Source organism: Haliotis asinina, chromosome 1, assembly GCF_037392515.1.
Source record: "Haliotis asinina isolate JCU_RB_2024 chromosome 1, JCU_Hal_asi_v2, whole genome shotgun sequence".
Classification (NCBI taxonomy): domain Eukaryota; kingdom Metazoa; phylum Mollusca; class Gastropoda; order Lepetellida; family Haliotidae; genus Haliotis; species Haliotis asinina.
This window is the reverse complement of record NC_090280.1, coordinates 17120291-17142361: the sequence shown is the minus strand read 5'-3', so window position 1 is coordinate 17142361 and position 22071 is coordinate 17120291. Positions and strand designations below refer to the sequence as shown.

General features: G+C 41.0%; 2 protein-coding genes across 2 annotated transcripts; one reads left to right on the top strand and one right to left on the bottom strand.

The window, feature by feature from the left end:
- The first annotated feature begins 998 nt into the window (after window positions 1-998).
- On the top strand, window positions 999-2845 carry LOC137298809 (glutamate receptor ionotropic, kainate glr-3-like). Its single transcript, XM_067831120.1, has 2 exons — window positions 999-1190; window positions 2582-2845. Exons 1-2 carry the CDS (start codon window positions 999-1001, stop codon window positions 2843-2845), a joined length of 456 nt encoding a protein of 151 aa, XP_067687221.1.
- Window positions 2846-10649: 7804 nt separating this feature from the next.
- On the bottom strand, window positions 10650-21549 carry LOC137298610 (glutamate receptor ionotropic, kainate glr-3-like). The gene is made up of 10 exons (XM_067830927.1): window positions 21504-21549; window positions 17105-17286; window positions 16822-16962; window positions 16071-16229; window positions 14338-14438; window positions 14129-14216; window positions 13463-13817; window positions 12420-12634; window positions 11161-11420; window positions 10650-10875 (listed from the first exon to the last, which is right to left on the bottom strand). Exons 1-10 carry the CDS (start codon window positions 21547-21549, stop codon window positions 10650-10652), a joined length of 1773 nt encoding a protein of 590 aa, XP_067687028.1.
- Window positions 21550-22071: the final 522 nt, after the last annotated feature.

Here is a 22071-nt window from a genome sequence, read left to right as displayed (position 1 = left end):
AAGTAATAATTATTCTGAATTGTGTGTAACATTACAGTTTTCTGCTCTGTCCATCGCCCATACATTTTCTTTTTTGTAGGAAATAGAAATTGCGGCCTGTGACCTCACTATCGACATTGGTCGATCACAGCACATGGAATACGTCTACCCGCCTATCTACACAGATTCTCTGGTTGTTCTCTATATGAAGCATGATTCCTCGCCGAGCCATTCTCTATTTCTCCTAGCTGGTCCATTCCAGCCTGTCGTATACATCCTTGTGCTGGCGTGGACGTGTGTTTTGCCACTGTTATTGGTTGGGGTGGAGAGCCGCGCTTTGGACAAGAAATCTGTAAAGATAAAATCGTCGAACGTCAAATCCGAAATATATATTTACTGCTGGGATGTGATCGGATCGATGCTGAAACAAGGCAAGTATCATGGACCAATCCTGGAAAACATACAATGTTTGCACTTTTCCTTTGCTTGGTATTTTGTCAGCTACAATACGGCATTATGGTGGATTAATATAATGGACGGCACCATTAGCCTTCAGGATAGGCTGACTCCCCATCACAGAACACATCGATGCGAGCCATTCGATCTTTTAGTCGCTTCGTGCTAGCATGTACTACTGTAATCAACACTGAGCATTTTAAAACTATCTACAGGCCAACACAGATTCGTGCGTGTGTGTGTGTGTGCGTGCGTGTGTGTGTGGGTGTGTATGTGTGCGTGCGTGTGTGTGCGCAGACGCCTGATTGTGATTTAGTGGATTGGGCGTCATAAGACCCCCCAAACCCGAGAAGATCCGAGTTAGAATTGTTCTTCAGTGATACAAGCTTGTCGTAAGAGGCATCTAACAGGATGGAGTGGGCGGGCACGCTGACACACGTCATCGCATCTCAACTGCGACTACTTTCTGTTATTTACAGACCACCCAGTAAGGAGTTCAGCCTTTACACTTGAATTAACAAAACTGTAGATGATTCATTACATGTTGTCGTGATATTACTTGCATGGCAGGGTTCTGTAAACAACCATCAACGACGCCGGGGAAGGTGTTACTGTCGTCATGGTGGATGGCGCTGCTGGTGCTGACTTCAGCGTACAGTGCCAACCTGATCGCCACTCTGTCATCACAGAACGGTATTCCGCCCTTCTCCAACTTGGAAGAACTCCTAGATAGTGAGTACACCATTGGAATGAGGGTAACAGGATTGTCCCATACCATTTTAAAGGTGAGTGGGTCAGTCAGTTAGATGGCGACTGATTGAAGGAATGAACGTCTGTGACTGGCCAAATGAAGGTTTTAGGCCGTTTTTAGCAATGTTTCGGCAATATCACTGAATGACTGAGTATGGCTTTATGCAATGCCCCAATAGCAATATCAAGTCAGGGGAAGTAGGATTCCTGAACTAGGATTCCCACACTGTGCCCACTTGGGGAATCGAACCAGAGACTTTCACTACTAAGCTATTTAAACTAAGCACTAACACGCATTTGCTTTTTAGGTCTCGCTGGGTCGGTTGAGATCTCGATTGTAGCTTGGGGAGTTCTCGGTGCTGGGTTGTAGATTTCTCGAGCAATTCTCGATTGTAGGTAGCAGAGCTCTCGATCGTAGGTTGGGGAGCTCTCGATGGTGGTTTGGGGAGTTCTCGAGCAGCGCTTGATGGTGGATTGGGGAGTTCTCGCTCTCCTCTCAGTGGTGGTTTGGGGATTTCTCGATCAATTCTCAAGGGTGGGTTGTGGAGTTCTCGAGCTGTTCTCGGACAGATATCGATGGTGGGTTTCAGAACGATAAATTGAGCCTCATGCTTACGTCACTAGAAAACCAAGGGCTATTCCTCTGCCCAGAAAACGTCCGAAGTAAAGCAATAGCAACACCCGGGTTCGAATCTCCAAACGGGTACACTAGAAAATTAGGAGATCAGTTTTAGTTTTGCAAAGCGAAGCATATGAAAGACATTTTGATATTTCTGTGTTCCATTACAGTTGACGGTTACATTACAAAATTGTAACATACATGTTACACTTCTTTTGCCTCAATAATGAGGTACTGTCCATTCGATGTCAGTATGATATATGGCAATCAATACCTTGTAGCCATCAAAACTGCTCTTTGTTATTCTTTTACCTACCCCTTGTGAAAATTCTTTAAGAAACTACCGTTGTTTACCCACCAGTTATTGTCAACGTCTGCACAACACGATATGTGATGTCTATAGATACCGCAAACAGCACATGTTGGGTATTGGTTGCAGTGTACCGTGTTCACATACCATAGACTGTACCTGAAATACTTTGTTGTTTAACGCCCACTCAGCAATATACCAGCTATATGACGGTTGGTGTAAATTATGGCTGTCTGGGCCAGACAATTAAGTGATCACCACCATTAGCATCTATCTACTCAACTGAGATACAATGACGTGTCAACCGAGTAGAGAGCCCATTACGTTACTCAACCAATTGTAACCCTGATTTTTACGGTCCAGAGTTATGTTGCAGTTCTGACTGTATTTAGAGACAAAGGGACTGAATGTATTAAATATGCATGTTCATTAAAATTTTCTATAATATTAACACTTATATCCTTCAGACAAGCAGCAAATCAAGTCTTCTAGGGCGGCTATGGGCTAAAATTATGCAGAACAACCTGGAGGTTCTACAAGGTGACCTTTCAGTTCACATGCAGCGTTTGAAGCACGACCAGTACGCGTTCCTGACTTTCAGGACATATGCCGAACGTCAGATGGCCGCTGACTGTCGCTTGGGTATACTGGATGAACGGATCACGTGGGAACATCAGTCATTCGGAGTTCAACAGAAGTCCCCGATAAAGGCTGATATCCAGAATGTGTAAGTGAGATAACGCATTTACCCACAGTAAGGGAGAGCATGTCTTATGTGTTCGCAGGGATTGAGGTCAGGAGGTTTGGATGACTTGGATTTGGAGGCCTAGGGTATGAACAGCCATGAGTGACACCAGTTTCGGGACAAGTATTCTACCACACTTACGTTCCAACGAATTACGAGAAGTCGTGAGCGCACGTTCCCACAGAAAGCTCCCGAAACCATTACCTTACCACAGAACGGTTTTATATGGCATGTGCAGTTAAGCTACCTCTAAACAGTGGGATGGAAACAACCACTGCTCAAATGACATTTTGTCACGTTACCGAAACTGATTGTCCTGCGTCGTCACGCGTGGTCGTCTTGAGCTTTGATTCCCACATGGCGTACCCGTTTGATGCACACGTGGACTGGTCAGCCTGTAGCATGCTAGATCACGTGAAACATACAGCGAAGCATGAGAACGTGTTAACTCTTGTTTCCATTTTATATTCGCCCATATTAACTACCTTAAACTGCACACGCCAATATTGAATCGTACTGCTTTTAGTCATGGGCGGTCGGGTAGCATAAATGTATTCGCTCGTCATGCAGAAATATAATGTTAAATGTATTCGCTCGTCACGCAGAAAGACCCGGGTCCGATTCCCCACTTTGGCAGAATGTATGAAACCCATTTCTTGAGTCCCTTGCCGTGATATTGCTGGAATGTTGCTGTCATGGAGTAAACCATACCCACTGACTCCGGTTTACTCGACATATCGAATACTTATGGAATAATGGCCCCGTTGCTTTTATCTTGGTATTCTGAACATCGAGATAATGGTGCTCGAGTGTACAAAATTCTCTAAATCACGGACTGCTTTTCATCATATTCTCTTTTGTCGAACAGAATGTCCCAGCTTGGAGATAACGGCATACTCGACATGTTATGGAGAAAATGGAATCCCGTATCAAACATGACAAACTGTGCTCCTGAGAAAACTGTGAATGGCATATCAAATACACAGCTTGGTGGCGGATATATTATTGTAGGTCTTGGAATTACACTGAGCTGTGCTGTCCTTTGTGTTGAGAAACTTACATGTGCCTCCTCCAGGACTAAACAAAGATGATTTCACACTTGGCAGTAAAGAACAATTAGCGTCATTGATATTGGTATTGTGATTGATTTTTATCACTGTTCAAAGTCTATTTTTTATTGTTCCATCTTCAATATGTGTTTGTTTATACAGGTTTTATATTTGTGTTCTTCATCGTTGAGGCCGGTGGGGTAGCCAAGTGGTTAAAGCGTTCGCCCGTCACGCTTCAGTGAGTGAGTGAGTGAGCTAATATTTAACGTCATATCGGCAATATTTCAGCAATATCGTGACGAGAAAAGAAATATATGTCTACTATAAAAACCTGTCAACAAAGGACAGTAAAACAACTAGAATATCACAATTATCCTTAAAACTAGTTTGGAAAGTTTAAATCAGTCACTATTTGGACAAAACAATATAAAAACAGGCTATAGGTCGCCTACAACTGAAGGTGGATCATCATACTAGGGACCATAGGGACTTACAGTACCTTTACTACCTACCGTCACGCTTCAAACTTTTGTACAATGTGTGAAGCCCATTTCTGGTGTCCACCGTCGTGAATTTGCTGGAATGTTGGTAAAAGCGATGTAAATCTGAACTCACTCACTCACTATTCATCGAGAGACTATCAGTGTGTTTGCTTACACAACGTCCTGGGTTTGTTTCCACAGTGTTTCCAGACCTTACCCCTTACATAGATGGCGTAATGCTAAAGGCAGCGTAATAAATTAAAATGAAACTTTACAAGACACGTTAATCGCAAAATAACTTTGAGCCTGCAATATCGCTTGACATGTATATTGGCTTAGTGTTATTCGTTACACTCCACCGCTGAGTGTAATGAACTCTAGTAGAGGGTCGCGTCAGGTGACCTTTGAGCGACCTATGACCGTCCAATCAATAGCCAGACGGTTAATTAGATTTAACCAATCAGACAACGGCTTCTGTTTAGGGATCGGAGGAACTAACAAAATATTCACGTCACTGACACAGATGTCTCCACAAACAACAATTGGCATATAACACAGTTATTTGACCTGCAGTATATACGCTTTGGAGTTTCTGTTGACATAGTTGCCATTAGCTTATATTTCAGCAAGACGACATCCTTGAATATTGCCAAAAACACGACTGTTTACTCACCGTTGTCAAGGTTGTAACGTGTACCGTGTGCATCATCCGGAGGCGAGCGTACGCTATTTTATAACATTCGGAATCGTTCGAGTACAAGCTTTTTCGAGATAAAAAGTTCAAAAGGTATGTGCGAATGTGCACTTTCGCGATTTGGTAATCTGTGTTCTGATTGGTCAATCTCAAAGGTTACCGGACGCGACCTCCCATAAGGTTTTGTTAGACTCAGTAGTGGAGTGGAACGGAGTTTACTTAGACTGACTTCCTTCACCTGTGATCAGATACTGAGTATAGTACACAGGAAGCTCCATCTGATCATCTTGTGTTTTAACGGACCCAGGTATGCACAGAGAATAATGACATCGAATAGGGACGAGGACATGGATGGCAGCTTCATTATTGTCCAAAACGACGTTTCCCCTTCTTCAGAAATATACGTATCACAAGCGGTACATATAATAAAACCAATAAAATACAAATAGAAAACGAGCACCAGAGCCTCAGACCTACGAGGCACGATGTCATAAATAAAAAAAAGAACCATTAAGACACACAACAACATAAATAGCACCCGCATTCACTCTCACATGGTCACGCTCGAATCCATACCCAATGCAGATTCATTCATCCGTTCAGGCACTTTTTAACATCAATAAGGGAACACATGACACCATAAGTGTTCCTGTATTCTTTACTGGTTTTCTTTATCGGTTTGTATCGCAGTATGTGTGGAGAAATCTGAAAAAGCAAAGGAACATTTGTGTTTTCATATGTTCCCTTGTTTGTTTTCTGAAGTATACCAATAAAGTATAAATATATATTGTACACACTCAAATTTAAATAGCTTGTAAAAGTAACCACTGCACACACATTATAGTAATACTTAACCTTTTTTGAGTTAATTTACAAAATATTAGCACATTTTGTTCACAATATCCTGCAGCGACGAAGATTTACCTTTCCACATAGAGTTTGGATTTACAAAGCTAATGATTTGCATGAAATGAATTATGATGAATAATTGATCAATGAGGCTAAGCGAGGGACAGACACTGTTATAGATTTGTAGCTTGCTTCCATAGTCGTGCGTGGATATCATTATACACGCAACAATCTCCTAGTAAAGGAATTTAGTTTTCCACAGAATCTGAAACAGATATTTAGAACGTTAACTAATGCAACAGTGAAAATCTTCATGTGAACAGTACAACGCGGGAATGGATAACCTGTTTCTAAAAAGACGGATAACAATTATCAACGTCTGTCAACATTTTGCTGAAATGGACTGTGACCTAGTTTTGGCTAGCATCAGTGCCCTTGTAAGGAACGGTAACTTTAGTCCGAGTCCGAGTCAACAAGACGCAAAACATGCATTTTCGGTCCACGTGGAATCTTTTCAAATAGTGAAGTTGAAAACACCACCGTATATTGGACCAGAAAACGTTACAGCATGGATATCATGGGAAACTGAATTCATGTCATGTCGGGATTCAAGGCGCCTGAGAATTTCAACAACGCTTTCTTCGCTTTTTCACGCTGTCTAAATATAAAAACGAGGATGGTGAATTACAAGTAAGTTCACTTATGTATGCAATGGGGAGAGAGGCAGAGTATATCATGAAGTTTCAGTTTCCTGAAGAGGATAAAAAGAAAGACTTCAATTTTGTACTGAAGCAGTTTGATAATCACTTCATCCCCAAGAGAAACGTGATTCACGAGAGGGCATGTTTCAACAAGAAATCACAACAACCAGGTGAATCTGTTGAAGCGTTTATTCGCCACTTATATGAACTTGCTGAATACTGCGATTTCGGCGACAAAAAGGGCGAGTACATACGTGATCGAATTGTCACAGGAATTCTAGTCTAAGATTTAGCACAGAGGCTACAAATGGAAGCTAAATTGGATCTTGGAACAGCAATTCAGATGGCTAGAAACTCTGAAATGATAAAGGGTCAGGGCGCAGACAGAAGTGTCACTAACTTAGACGAAATAAGAGGGTCCAAGCCGAAACGTCATAACAGGTCTGCTTACCATATTAACAATGCACACAGACAAAGTGTGTCACGGGGGACACAGCAGCGCGGACACAATAGCTCACCACCAAACTGTGGTAAGTGTGGCCACCCACAGCTCACAGGCGGAGCCAATTGGCCAGCCAGATCCAAGCGATGTCTAAAATATCAGAAGATTGGACACTTTCAAAATGTGTGCCGCTCCAAAGGGGTAAACGAAGTGACCGACAAAACAGAAACACAAGGCAGTTATTCCCTAGGATCTGTCACATGCGAGGAGACAGATGTTTGGTACATCAATCTACCAATCGGAGGAAAGCAGGTCACATTCAAGATAGATTCGGGCGCAGATACATCAGTGATTTATGAAGACACATACAAAAGTTTTCCACTTGAGCCCAAGCTGGAAAACACTCCAAGACAACTGGATAGCACAGGGGGGAAACTGGCATAGCTGGGGGAATTCGTCACTGACACATTCCTAAATGGGGAGCAATGCAGTTTTCGTGTGAGTGTCGTCAGAGGACAGGGCAGTAATCTCTTGAGTAGGGGTGTCTCCTCTGCGATGGGACTGGTTACCTACAACAATATATCACACGTCGCAGAGACTCATGCCGATGATTTTGGTGAGATTGGACTACTGCAGTGCGAGCCCGTCAAGATTACCTTGAAGAAGGATCCAATTCCCTACAGTCTTTCCACAGCTAGAAGAGTGCCATTCCCACCCCTAAAGAAGGTCGAAGAGAAATTGAGGTGTATGGTGAAAGATGGCATCATCGAGGAAGTGACACAGCCCACAGAGTGGTGTGCACCGATCGTACCAGTTGTGAAACGCAACAAGAAGATACGAATATGCGTTGACCTAAAGAAGTTGAATGTCCCTGTCAAACGTGAAAGGTACATTCTCCCAACTGGACGCATCAAGCGGATTTCACCAAATCCCATTGGATCCAGACAGCAGTCTCCTGACGACCTTCATCACTCCCTTTGGTCGTTTCTGCTTTAAACGAGTTCCATTTGGAATTATGTCCGCTCCAGAGATCTTTCAGAGGAAGATGCGTGAAGTACTACAGGGGTTGGAGGGCTCGGAAGCCATAATGGACGATGTCTTGATCTGGGGTAGGACTGTCGAGGAGCACGACAAGAGGTTGAACAGTGTTCTCGAACGAGTCAAATGCTCAGGCTTGAAGTTGAACCGAGAGAAGTGCGAAATCCGAAAAAACGTCCATCAGCTACTTTGGTCACATGATCAGTGAAAATGGAGTCCAGCCTGACCCAGGGAAGACACAATCTATTACAGACCTACCAGCTCCAACAGATATCAACGAACTTAGGCGAGCTATGGGCATGATGAACTATCTGGGACGATTTTTGCCAGACCTTTCATCAGTTCTTCGTCCAATATGTAACCTACTCAAATCGGATGCAGAGTGGACATGGGGTCCTGCCCAAGATGCATTATTCTCCAAAGTGAAAGAAATGCTGACAAGTCCAGCGGTCCTGCAGTTCTATGATCTGGAGAAAGCTACAGTTGTTAGTGCTGATGCAAGCAGTTATTGCTTAGGAGCTATGCTACCACAACAGCATGGTGACAAGCTTTTGCCAGTAGCATTCTGCTCACGGACTGAAACTCCTGCTGAGACCAGGTACTCTCAGATTGAGAAGGAATGTCTAGCGAGCGTGTGGGCTTGCGAGAAGTTTGCAAGATATATGTATGGTCTGGAGTCGTTCCGACTACTGACAGACCATAAGCCGCTAGTACCCTTGATCAACCAGTCAGATCTGGATAGAGCGCCAATTAGATGCACTCGTCTCCTCATGCGACTGATGAGGTTTAACACGGTGGCAGAAGACGTAGCAGGGAAGAATATGGTGGTAGCAGACATGCTTTCACGGGCACCACTGCATTACACAGAAAGTTCCAGTGCAGCAGAAATCCACAACCTGGTAGAGGAAGTAGAAACCTACACAGAGTCTATCATTGAGACACAACCTATGTCTGATCATAAACTCACAGGGATTCTGGAAGCCACGACACAAGACAAGACTCTTCAAATTGTCATGGCACTGACTAGGAACGGTTGGCCGGCGGTATACAGGGATGGTCCAATATCAGCACGAGTGTAATATCCAGTCAGAGGCGAACTTTCAGTATCCAGAAACATTCTACTGTACAGAGACAGGATTGTTATCCCCGAAGCGATGAGGACAGATATTCTCGATAGGATTCATGAGGGACACCAGGGACTGACAAAGTGTCAGGAACGATCCGGATTGAGTGTGTGGTGGCCTGAACTCAACCAACACATTCAGGATAAAGTATACTCCTGTACAATGTGACAGATAAACCAATCAGCACAGAGAAGAGAGCCACTACAGCCAAGTTCTCTACCCGATCGAGCATGGCAAAGAGTCGCGGCCGATCTGTGTACAGTCAAGGGACTTCAATACGTTGTGGTGATTGACTACTTTTCACGATATCTTGAAGTAGTGTATCTAAAGGATACTACATCGAAAAATGTGATTGGCAACCTCAAGTGCATATTCTCAAGATGGGGTATTCCAGAAGAGCTAGTTACAGACAACGGACCACAGTTCGTAGCTCACGTGTTTGTGCAGTTCAAGAATCAGTATGGATTCAAACACACCACATCTTCACCCCATTTCCCTCAAGCTAATGGGATGGCTGAAGCTGGAGTGAAAATAGCAAAACATGCTCGGAAGCAGGCTGATCCATTCCTTGCTCTATTAAGCTACAGGAGCACTCCAATTCAGTCAACTGGGAAGAGTCCAGCACAGCTGATCATGGGGAGACAACTCCGCGGGACCCCTCCGATGTTGGAGAAGGTGTTGCAGCCTAAGTGGCAAGATTTCTGTGATGTGCAAACCAGTGATAAAATTACAAGGAATGTTCAAGGAAGTTCTTTGACCAACATCATAACGTGCAATCTCTCTTGAAACCGGGTGACGAAGCTCATCTCCAGATCGATGGGGAGAAAGGCTGGAATACGCCAGGTGTTGTTAAAAAATGTGCCTCAACGCCAAGATCATATGTGGTCAGAACTCCAAAAGGTGACTTCCGGCGTAATCGCAGACACCTGCAGCTTGTATCGCCAGGCAGTGTTGACATCACTCCTGAGGTATTTCTGTGGAATGTACTCCTTTCTTAACTCGGTATAAGCGTCACATATAAACAACAGATGATATTCATCCTCGATACCCGCCATACAGACCGGACAAAATCTTAGATGTTTGGCCAGTGACTTGTGACGGCCAGTATTGATCTTTATATCTGTTAAGCCAAGTCTAAATCTAATAATTGTATTTCTAAGATTTCTTCCCTGTAATGTTTGTCAAATATGTCTCAGGTTCTGGCAACGTTTTAAAGGATCTATATGCATCAAATCTAGAACTTAAATTAAGGGTATTCATCCAATTCTGTCGAAGCATATCCACGGCTCTTTGACGAAATTCGTTCATAAACAGCCGCTCGTTACCGACCCCTTGGAAAACTAAACTCACTCATTCACTCAAAGTGTCTGTTCAGCATCAGTTACTTTACTGTCCTCTTCTTGAAGATTTTTTATTCATAAGAAGAACCTCTTGACGCGCATTGCTTTAGTTTTTCAAAACAGAGGACAATCATGCTGAATGCAGTCCCAACACACACGACGATGAAGCCACCCCCGATTTGGTTTAGTGTGATGGACTCCAATGTTCGTTTTTCTGGACAATGTGTCAGGTTTCTCTTGACGCTCCACTTTTCCCACAGTCGATCCAAAATGCCGACCGCACTCATCTGAGACATTCTGCCAAGAGACAAGAAGACCAATAAAAGTTCTATGAAAATACTCACTACAAACATTTCATGTTACATGTAGTGTGTACTGTAATTAATGCACAACATATGTAATTAAAGTCAGCGAAATGCAAACAAATATAGTCAACTTAACTATATTTCAGATATACGTGCAATATTGAATAAAAGTTTTGAACATATTGTTCGTCGATAATCAATATCCATATCTATATTTTTGTTTAGAAAACATTTTTGTATTATGTTTGTAAACTTTACAGGCTCTGTCGCAGCTTACACTTTATCTATGTCGGCTTTTAGAGGCGACCCTTTGGGCAATCCAAAAGATATTTGTAGGTATAATAGTCTCTCTCCCAGAACCTGTAAGTTGCAGTCATCAGCCATGTGCTGCTCTAGTTGTGATGAGAACATCATCAGGGCATATTTCTCACGTTCTAGTCGTTTTAGATGATTTTCATTCGAGGATTTCAAGAATGCTGGGTCGTTGGCGTTTATCTTTGACCATAGTCTTCCATATAAACTTGATGGGTCATTTGTCTGGTAGTTAAAGATAAAAGTGGCAGACGATGAATAAATTTACAGCAAAAGTAACATTTCTGCTCATTCCTGATATGCTACCAATCAGGAACTAGTAAGGCCACCACGACAGGACGTTTTTCACAAGCGCATTACCCCACGCTCATCACTGAAATGGCTTTAAACAAATAATTAGATATTCCATGACAAATCTAATGTATTTGACATTTACGGATTTGCTGAATCCTTTAAAAGCATAACTGTGCTCCCATAGCTTATGTTTTGAACTGCTGCTCACTTTGACATTGATGTAATATTGATAAAGTGACTTAAAACCATACTCACTATGTTTTGAATGATTCACTTCGAATCTGTTTTGAAGAAGAGTATACAGACACGTACTGTCACAAGATAAACTGCCACAATATTCAAGTGTGTCTCTAAATACACATGATATATGTAAAGTTCTTAATTCACGTTTATATTTGGCTCCTGACAGTGAATCAACTTATGAACCGAGGATCATGTTCCGTGCAGAAATTCTGATATTTCGTTTATTGTTTGCGGACAATGTAACTTTTATTGTTGACAATTATAGTTTGTTTCCAGAGGCTCACATATTATTTCCATATATATTCCATTACTAATATGTTACTTAACATTCAATGGAGGAATTCTGGTCAAACACCATTAAAGCCTTCTAGTTATCACAGTGCTTGATTATCAGACAGTGGTAACACGAGTTGCGTACAGTTATCGTCCGAAAAGTGAATTTAGTTCTTTATTCCCAGTGCATTTGTGTTTGTAAGAAACAGTGCTGAAATTTCATGTATTTCATATTAATGTGCTGACATCAATGAAAGAGTGAAGCTACCATGTGTAAAACAAACGTTGATAATTCCCATTAAACACACAATGGAGCAAACACATCAACATCGGAATATACTGGCAACATTTTAAACTCTACACTACCACAACATTGGAAAAAAGGGCAAAACCCAGTAATTAGTATCCAGATACCTTCAATATATGATGGGAGATACCGGATGTTCGCAACCCAGCTGAATAATCACTGTCAAGTAGCCCGTCTAGGTCAGTGAACGGTCTAACATCAGTCTGTGCGGACAGAGCGGCGACAAGGTTGGCACAGTAGACTGTAGTTAAAACCATCAACGACATCCACAACGATGCCATCAAAACCTTCCCCGACATACCTCTAGGATATTTACTAAAGCCTGCAAAATGCATTTAGATACAAAACTAAATATTGATCAGTCTCAGACAGGCGGTATATTACAAACTACCACTTCAGGTCTGTCAAAACATACATTTGTGCACGACGTCACTTAACACACTCCACTGAGATTTTATTACAGCTATAGTTTTAAATCTTTTAAAAAATTGGGAAAATTAAAACAAAAATGAAAAAAAGAAAAGTCAAAAAGCAAAAGTTGAGTCATATTACACTTTGTCAAGTTTATTGAGCACTGTTTGACACCCTTTCTCCGCTATGCACACGACTGTTTGTCAAGCTTGTTCAGCTATCTTCAAGACCGTTTGTCAAGCTTGTCCAGCTTTCCGTAAAACTTTCTAACAACCTTGTTTCGCTATGCACAAGACTGTTTGTCAAACCTGTTCAGCTATCTTCAAGACTGTTTGTCAAGCTTGTTCAGCTATCTTCAAGACTGTTTGTCAAGCTTGTTCAGCTATCTTCAAGATTGTTTGTCAAGCTTGTTCAGCTATCTTCAAGACTGTTTGTCAAGCTTGTCCAGCTTTCCGTAAAACATTCTAACAACCTTGTTTCGCTATGCACAAGACTGTTTGTCAACCTTGTTCTGCTACGCACATGACTGTTTGCCAAGCATATTCAGCTGTTCGCAAGACTGCTTGTTAGGCTGGTTCAACTATCCACACGACTGCGTGTCAAGCTTATTTAGCTATGTAAATGTGGATATATCAGAATTTGTTATTTTCCTGTTTTATGTATACATGTGGTCCCAGATGTTGTAATATCAAAAGAATCCTTGGCCTGTCATTGAGCATGAACTTCAGTTTATACATACCCTGCTTAAACAGGGATCCAGTGACTTCCCAGCAAGCATGAAACAGATTCTGTCTCACTTTCATGAAGCGACCGAGACCCTCTCCATCAGACCCTGCAGGTGTGGCGCGCATGAAGATATCCGCACTTTCGAACAAGGCAAAGAGTAGTGAGCAAAATCCGGCAATCAGAAACAAAACGAGGTACACGTCGGGTCTGAGTGGGAGAGCTAAGAGATAAAGAGAGCTACTTCGTTGTTTGTCATGCCTCTTATACACAACATCAAAGTATTCCGTGCTGATTGGCGGTAATACGTAGTCAATAAACTTTGAACGGCCTTCTTCTATTGCCAGATCACAAGCAGCAAGGTCCACTTCCTATAAAAGTACAAAGACAATCTGGCATGGTAACATACATCCTGTCTTTCTAATACATTTACATCTTATAGAGTCCTATAGCCAGTTCTATCACGAAGTGTTAAACCGTTGCTTCATGAAAAGAATAGCTCCAGTAATAATGGCAGTGAAGTAAACCATGGCCTGAAAATATACCACCCTATCAGGGAATTATGACATATGGACTATTCTACTTGCCTCTTACAACTAACCAAGACGTGACTGAGCATCTACTAATCTAATCTTCACACGGCGTTAAAACCAGTATGACACAGTTTGCATGGCAAAATTACCGTTCTGTTTAGCTGGCCCACAATTCCATCATAGGTGTTGTTGACAGGAAGTCCCCACGACTGATCCTCTGGCTCGGTAATGCTGTAACTGCAAGGAGAACTGTTTTATATGGGACTGCCGAAATAAATACCACCGAAATAAACTCAGTCGTTTTAGAAAGTGACTGGACTATGAATGAAAACTATTGGCTAAGTGTAATGCAACTCACCTGAAATTAAGAACATCGGCGATTGTATCCAAAACATCTATGGCATATCCTATATACTTCGTCGTCCCATTGTTGGTAGATTTCACAACGTAGACCTTTGACTGCAACGGAATTAGAACAGTGCGGTCCAAAGAGTGTATATATTTTAAGGTTTACAATTGAAATATTCTTTCAAACGAATTTTGTAGGATAAAACGAATTTTGTGTGAATAAAAATAAGAAAACCCATCACAATGTGAACCTTTTCTTTGAAATAACAATTTACAATAATTATTAGTGATACATAATGCACAAATCCAATGGGTGTCGCTTGACCCCAAACATTTCAGTTTTTTTTATTCCATTTGAAGTTGCATGTACAGACAGAAGAGTGACATGTGTTGGTGTTTACATCATCAAGATAGTACAAAACTGTTTCCCCATATGGGGGTGTACATATGTAGATAAATAGGAGTTAGGTAAAGACAATATTACTGTACTGGACACATTAGTTTGGGTAGGTCAAACTACATATGTGCTAAATTAAAATGTCATAGTACCATCTGTCAGTGTTGCCATTTCCTATCAGAACAACCACATTTATTATTTTTCATTGCAATAAACCTTTCGACTTAGGCAAATAATCTTTTGATATTTTCTGTGCGTTCCCTTGTGTTTATCACCCAGGTTTCATTTAATGAAGCATTTAAGGCAATTCCTAAAATTTCGAAGTCCCCCACTGTGTCAGTTAAGATTTAAGTAACTGGTTATATTATTTTGAGACATTGAACCTATCCAAATAGCCTTGGTTTTATCTATGTCCATTCTGAGTTCTGAGATTTGGTGGAAATTGTTTCAATTGCTGCAAGAACGCTCTTTTTTACAGAGAAATCAAGAAATAACTGTGTATCCTCAAACTATCCTAGTTTATGAGCAGTATCATTAAGCGCTATGCCCGGATTTGTCCTTACCATAGTTCCAAACACTTCAACTGCAAAAATAAATGAATGCGGTGACATTGAATCTCACTGTCTACATCCCCTTTCATGATTGAAAAGAAATGACAGATAACCACTTTGAATAACTGATGCTATTGTATTTGAAGTTCAGATTTTGACCCAGTTTATACTGTTTGGACAAAACTAATTTTTTGCGGTACTTGAGTTACAAAATACCTAAAAATACTAAAAAAATTGAGATAGTATCAAAACATGGTTTGATTAATTTCTTAGTTTCTAAAATAATATCATAGAGCATCTTAGTGTTTTCACTAATACTGCTTCCGAGAAGACCCCCAACATTTTCCTGGGTTTCACGAATTATAAATAGCATTACAAAACTTTGCTGTGAACCTCAGTGTATATGGAAGGAAGACACCGACTATTGAACTACTCTTCAACATGTATTTATGTTATTGTTAAAAAAAGCATTTTCAGATTTTTTCTTTGCAAGTTAAAATTGTCTAAATTGAACAAACTCCAGCAACACATGAGAAAATCGGATCTAAACTAGGCACTGCCTCTCTCCTACAGAAAAGCCTTGTCCCAGTATGAAAATTAATACTTTTCTTCTTTCTGGTTGAGCAAACCTTTAAAACTTCAGTTTTGTGAATGGTGTAACTTTCTCTTGGTATAACTCTACACACCTAAACTTTTTGAGATAGCGGCTACAAAAACAAGCAAAGATTTGGGTCATCAATTTGTTTCATGGTGAATATTTTCTCTGAGTAAAATCAATCCCATCTATATTGTTACCTCAGCAAGAACGGTCACCAGAAGATGTCGGTTGTTGTAACCATAGGCAACATTAGGAAAATAGCATTCCATGGTGGTTCTTGATGAACAATCGGCCACTGGTACCAGCTCCGTTTTAGTAGAATGATGTCTTAAGGTGAAAACGTTCTGTATCCAACACTAGGAAACGATATTGCGGAAACACATGCAAGTTAAAGTGAGTGAAAGTATATAAAGATATTTGTAATTGCAGTCATTCAGTAGTAACATACGTTCAGGTGTAAAAATAGGGAGCTTATAACCTGTGACAGACACAAGATGAGTGAGGAGTCCTGAGCTGAGCAACGGTTTATGTTTGGTACTGAAGCGACCAGTAGGCCATGGGTGGTACTCCCTCAACAGTTTACATGCATGACTCGTAATAGTTTCAATGATTACAGTTTGTAGTTGTAACACATACGCAGACAAGGAGAAGACACCATTTCTGCAGGCGCCGAAGTGACCAGATGTCAGCTTAACCTAACTTGCACAGCAGTCTGTTGTATAAATGACTTGCAAAAACACAGGAATGGATTTGTCTTGATGTTACATAAACTTAAAGAAATCAGCTTTGTAGGGCGACACATTTATCGTATTATTTTTGCACCTGTATTGCACTAGTGTCACAATAATAACTGTAACCAACGTATGCTGTTGTAAAGAGACTCACTAAACGGCTTTCAACGAAATGAAAATCGTCACCAATATTATTACTGAATATTTAGACACACACCTTATCGTGACGAAGTAGAACCACATTTTCCAAGTCCAGGGTCTGTAGCTCGGGGACATTGATTCCGTCAGTAAGCAGCAGCCACTTCGAATGATGTCGAAAATCAGTCAGTCGCTTTGTCTTTGCATCAAACGAATCAACCTACAAGACATAAACAGTTATTATGTTTGCATTGCCGCAACATGTGGCAATCTCGGTGTGCATAATTGAAGCTCACATGCATTTCACAAGAAAATAGTTTATTCACACAGCTTTGACGTCGCGAGAAAGGGTAAACGCTAACCGTCTTCATCAGCTCGGTCATGTACCCTTGACTCATAGAAGCAACCACGTGTATGTCAGGGAAGAAAGCCTCGTGGATTGTCTGTAAGGTATTATTTACGTCCACGACACTGACGTCAAACACAAGAAGGGTGGGGCTGTTGGTGAATGACTGGGCAAGAGCAGGTGTTGAACAGTCATTCTCTGCAAATAACCAAAACATACACTGTATATCTATGTGCTAACATATTTGTTGTCATTGTTTGTCATTAATGGTCATATTTTCGGCTTTTCGAGTATGTGTAAAAACAGACAAAACTTCCTAAAAATCGAATTAAAAGTTCACGACGGCAGTCATGCATTTTAGTGTACAGAGAGAAGTAGTAAAGTGGAACACCAGATATTTACCAGGGGAGGAAATTACCATTATTTCCATGAAGCATAAAGGCAACTCTTTTCCACTGAAGTCTTTGCAACAAATGTTGAAAGTTTTCGCCGTTCTCCGGAGCCATAATTGTTGCAAGACCTGAGAAAATGAACATCAACATCTCATGATTAGAAACATTTTAGCAGGTTGGTAAAGAATTATTCTGCTGCTGTGAAAACGCAACCTCCTAGTTCTTACTGATCAATAACATCCATTAATCTGATACTCAGCTTTAATAGCCATCAACTTATCAAACTTTCAGTTAGTGATCTGGAGGACCATCCTTGTATGACGTCATTTTATATCACCAAAACAAACAACTGTAAAGTCTAGTCACCTGTTTTTGGCACACTGGATGAGAAACACGTGTCATTCCGAAATACTGAAATGTTTATTATGAAATAAAATTCATTCAAAGACCCCTGACGATACGATTTGGGTTAGAAGTGACCTTCAGCAACCCATGCATACCGTAACAGGATCGGGTGGTCAGGCTCCCTGACGTGATTGATATATATCTTCATATGCCAGTTGTGTAGACCCATGGATAATGATTCTGTTAATCACAGACCGCCCTCGCGTAGCGAGAATATTTCTGATAGCGACATTAATCAACGAACCAATAATAGTAATTTGGACATTATAAAACTGAAAAACTTACAACTGGAAATTCCGTCTTCAATGATGAAAATAGCAATGACGGTCAGAATAACCGGCCTCATCACTGGTACATAACTCCCTGTCATGTATCGTCCACAGTGAATGTTTAATAAGTTCCGGGATACGAGCGAGATTACAGTCAATGCCGTCTATATTTGAAAGGAAGTCAATTACTTGTGTAAATATTCACTTGTGAATTTGTTGAACAAATGTATTTATTATTCGATACTCGGATAGTGTTCCCAGATACGTGTAGAATCACAATGATAAAAATAGTCTCTCTAAAAGCAATCACAATAATTTGTGCTTTCATTTCTAAACGATTCGTATCAGCAAAGTTTCAAGTTCAAATATTTCACAAGCAAACCGGCGTACATAGGCTGCTGTCTGTGAGATGTGCCTTTAGTCCCAAGACAAGGTTTAGGTGTTCCATTTCAGTCAGTCACAATAAAAGCCAATAAACGACCAAGTGTGCATGTGTTGATACCTCAGCCTGACACAGTGTAGTGGGAAGGGGTTGAATAAGTTCCACACACTGTACCCATGTGAGGAATCGAAGGCAGGTCTCCGGTGTGACGAAACAACAGGCTGCCCCTCCTATCAAATTATGCAATTTCATTTCTTAATCTATAAGATGACTGGAGATGAAGTTTGGCACAAGATGCTAAGCAATGCCCACTCAATGTACTATATACGACTCTCGTCTTTCGCCAAAATGGAGCCTCACATTCATGTTTTGACTGTACAATAACGAGCTATGTCACTACCGATCCAACACAGCTAACAAGAGAGACAGAGCAAACAAAGGCCAATCCCTGGTGGAGAATAGAAACAGCAAAGTAAACCATGGAATATCGGACGTGTTTATGTTAGCCACAACTATGTTTGTAGAAGCATCAGAAATGTTGCGTAAAAGCAATGTCATTAATGCGTTAAACACCCCATATATCGCTCAGCAGCTAACGTTACATCATGACCGATGACCTTCCGGTGTCTATCCTCTGTTAAAAGGTCACAAAGTTAGGTTCTGTCCAGCTCACATATCCTGTTCAAAGAGCCACGTAGATAAAACTTTATGGTTTCAGAGATGCTAACCTACTTACAACTTGTTCAGCGTAACAAAACTGGTTGGGTGTGTTATTGTAAAGGGGTTACCTTTGTCATTTGATTGTCAACATGTCCGAACAACCGAGACAAGCCTGCCGTTTGACGTCTCAGGGTAACAGTGGCGTTTCACGTTGTATTTTATGTTTTGTTTTATCAAATATGTCTATAAAAAGCATGCAAAAAACATTTCGTGGTGTTTATACAGTTTTGTGGCCAACGGTATTATGTGCTTATTCTGTGTAGGCCAGGTTAATGAGTCTGCATTTCAGTTTTTTCATGTTTCTTGGAATCTATGTTATAAAACGGAGGATTTTGATTGGTTGAAAGCGTCATCTGCTTCAACATCATCGTACCTCGTGTCTTGTGGTTTTCATTGCATTCTGAGAGCTGATAATGTTAGGAGGAGAAGTCATTAGGTTAGTTATATTTGGTTGTGAAATGGTTGAAACTATGATATTTATTTGCGTGTGCTAATGTTTGTCATACTGTGTGTCATACTTTCAATTTGTAGTAATCTCACGTATTCATGTCCCTCTATCAGTCATCCAGCAGATGTCTAGGGTGAGCAACTATTGACTGCGGCGTAAACGTGTAAGAATTTTAGTTTCCTCTAGAAAGTGTAACTGATGTGTATGTTTTATTTTAAATTCTGAAAAGTTATATTTGTGAAATAACCAAAGGAAAGTTATTTGGTATCAAAGTTGTCATTTTTCTTCACTGTGTTGTGCATATCGTTTAATGTGATCATGATTTATATGTATTCAGTTGTCTCCCCTTTCCGTTAATCGGTATAAAAGAATCTGTCACACATATATATATATATATACATATATATATATATATATCATCTGTCTGTGTGTGTGTGTGTGTGTGTGTGTGTGTGTGTGTGTGTGTGTGTGTGTGTGTGTGTGTGTGTGTGGTATATGAGATATTCATTTATCTTTAAAAATATACATAAACGGATTCACACCCCACAGCGAGTCCAAGTTGTATTTCATCGGCGCCAGTATATGTGACGTCAGTGTCGGGAAATCGTCAGCAGTGTTCTTTAAAAAGAAGTTTCATGTGGTTTATGTTCCGATGTATACATGTTTCGCACGAACGCAACATTAATAATATTCTCTGCTCCTCAATTTAATGACGTTAACTCGACCTGCCGTTTGTCCCATTTGACCTCCCGGGTCATGCATATGAAGAGCAACTCAGGTCAAGCTGAAGAACTGTAATATCTGTTTCGTAGCCTTGTTTGGTCACAGGTCATCATGTGGCAGGAAAGCCCCTGTATGTGCTGAAATACTTACAGTTGCCAAGCAAATCGTATGAATTATCCTGTTGATAGGAAACTCTTGATGGCATCACTGTTTTTCAGTAGTTAATTATCTTCAGCAACTACAGACGAGTCAGAAGCAGAAGGTTGGATCTGACGAAAGCCTTCAACACTGTCTGCCCCGAGGGGCTGTGCAAGATCATGACCAAGTCCAGCTGCCCCGACAAGTTCATGGTCCCAGAGCCCTACGTTTGCATGAGTGAGTGAGTGAGTGAATGAGTGAGTTAATATTTAACGTCACATCGGCAATGTCTCAGCGATATCGTGACGAGAACATTTAATACTGAAATGAAATACATGTATCGTATAGAAACCTGTCAGCGATATCACAATCAGACGTCACAAATGAGATTAAAACTAGTGTGGAAAGTTTAAAAATAATATCACTATTCGGACAATACAATATAAAATCAGGCTATAGGTTGCCAACAACTGAAGGTAGATCACCATACTAGGTACCATGGGAACTTACAGTGCCTTTGCTACCTGCATGGAGCCTAGTCGGATCTACATCATCCCCTCAGCTGTTAACAATTTAGACATATCTAGTCAAAAATTAAAAATACAGATATACTACGACTAAGAACAGTGGAAAGTTTAAATTTACTGTGAATGTTTTTGGACTTACGTACACGTATGCATGAACGTAAGATTGCAGGACAACAACAACATACAGTCCCAGCCATTTCTTGTGACCAACGGGGCAAAGCAGGGCTGTGTGCTGGTTCCGTGCTTGTTCAGCAAGTCGACTAACAGCTTCCAAGACGGAGACATCGGGGTTGGCTTTCAGTTTGCAGATGATTGTCTGCTGAATGCCTCCACTCAGTCAGACATGGAGGGAGGTATGGACCTCAAGATATCTGACGCTGCAAACTTAGATGTCAGTATTGTTTGACATACCTTTTGATTCCTCTAGCATGTACAGTCTTATCATGTCCTCTTCCATATCTTAAAATAAATGAAGCAGTACCTTACCAGGGGGTTCTGAACCTGCCATCAAGGTATCTGCTGTCGCTAACAGGGATTATATATAAAAGGAAAGGGGTGTAACAAGATCAGCACAAAAAATCGTTTCGGGGCGAATTCAACAATGATCACTGTATTTATCCTACTAAACGTATGTACACGGTTCAAATCAATAGACATGCCTACAAAATGATACACATAGCACCAACATCGAAGCAGTATTAGGGACTTCGGAAGATCAGAAAATCGTGATTTCTCGATTCTGAGTCAAAATCCGTGTTCAGAATTTGTAGCGGTAACTCACTTGTTCATACTACACACAAACGACAGGATTGTATTTTATCGTGCCTGTTTGCTATTGACGGCCTTGGCCCTGCCCTAGAAAGAGCCAGGGAGCTCACTGGGTATTAATGAAACGTGTCACCTCAGATTGCTGACGCCTTTTCTCGGACCGTTTCTGCAGGGGCTGCACTTGCAGTAACACACTGCATGTCTCTTAGTC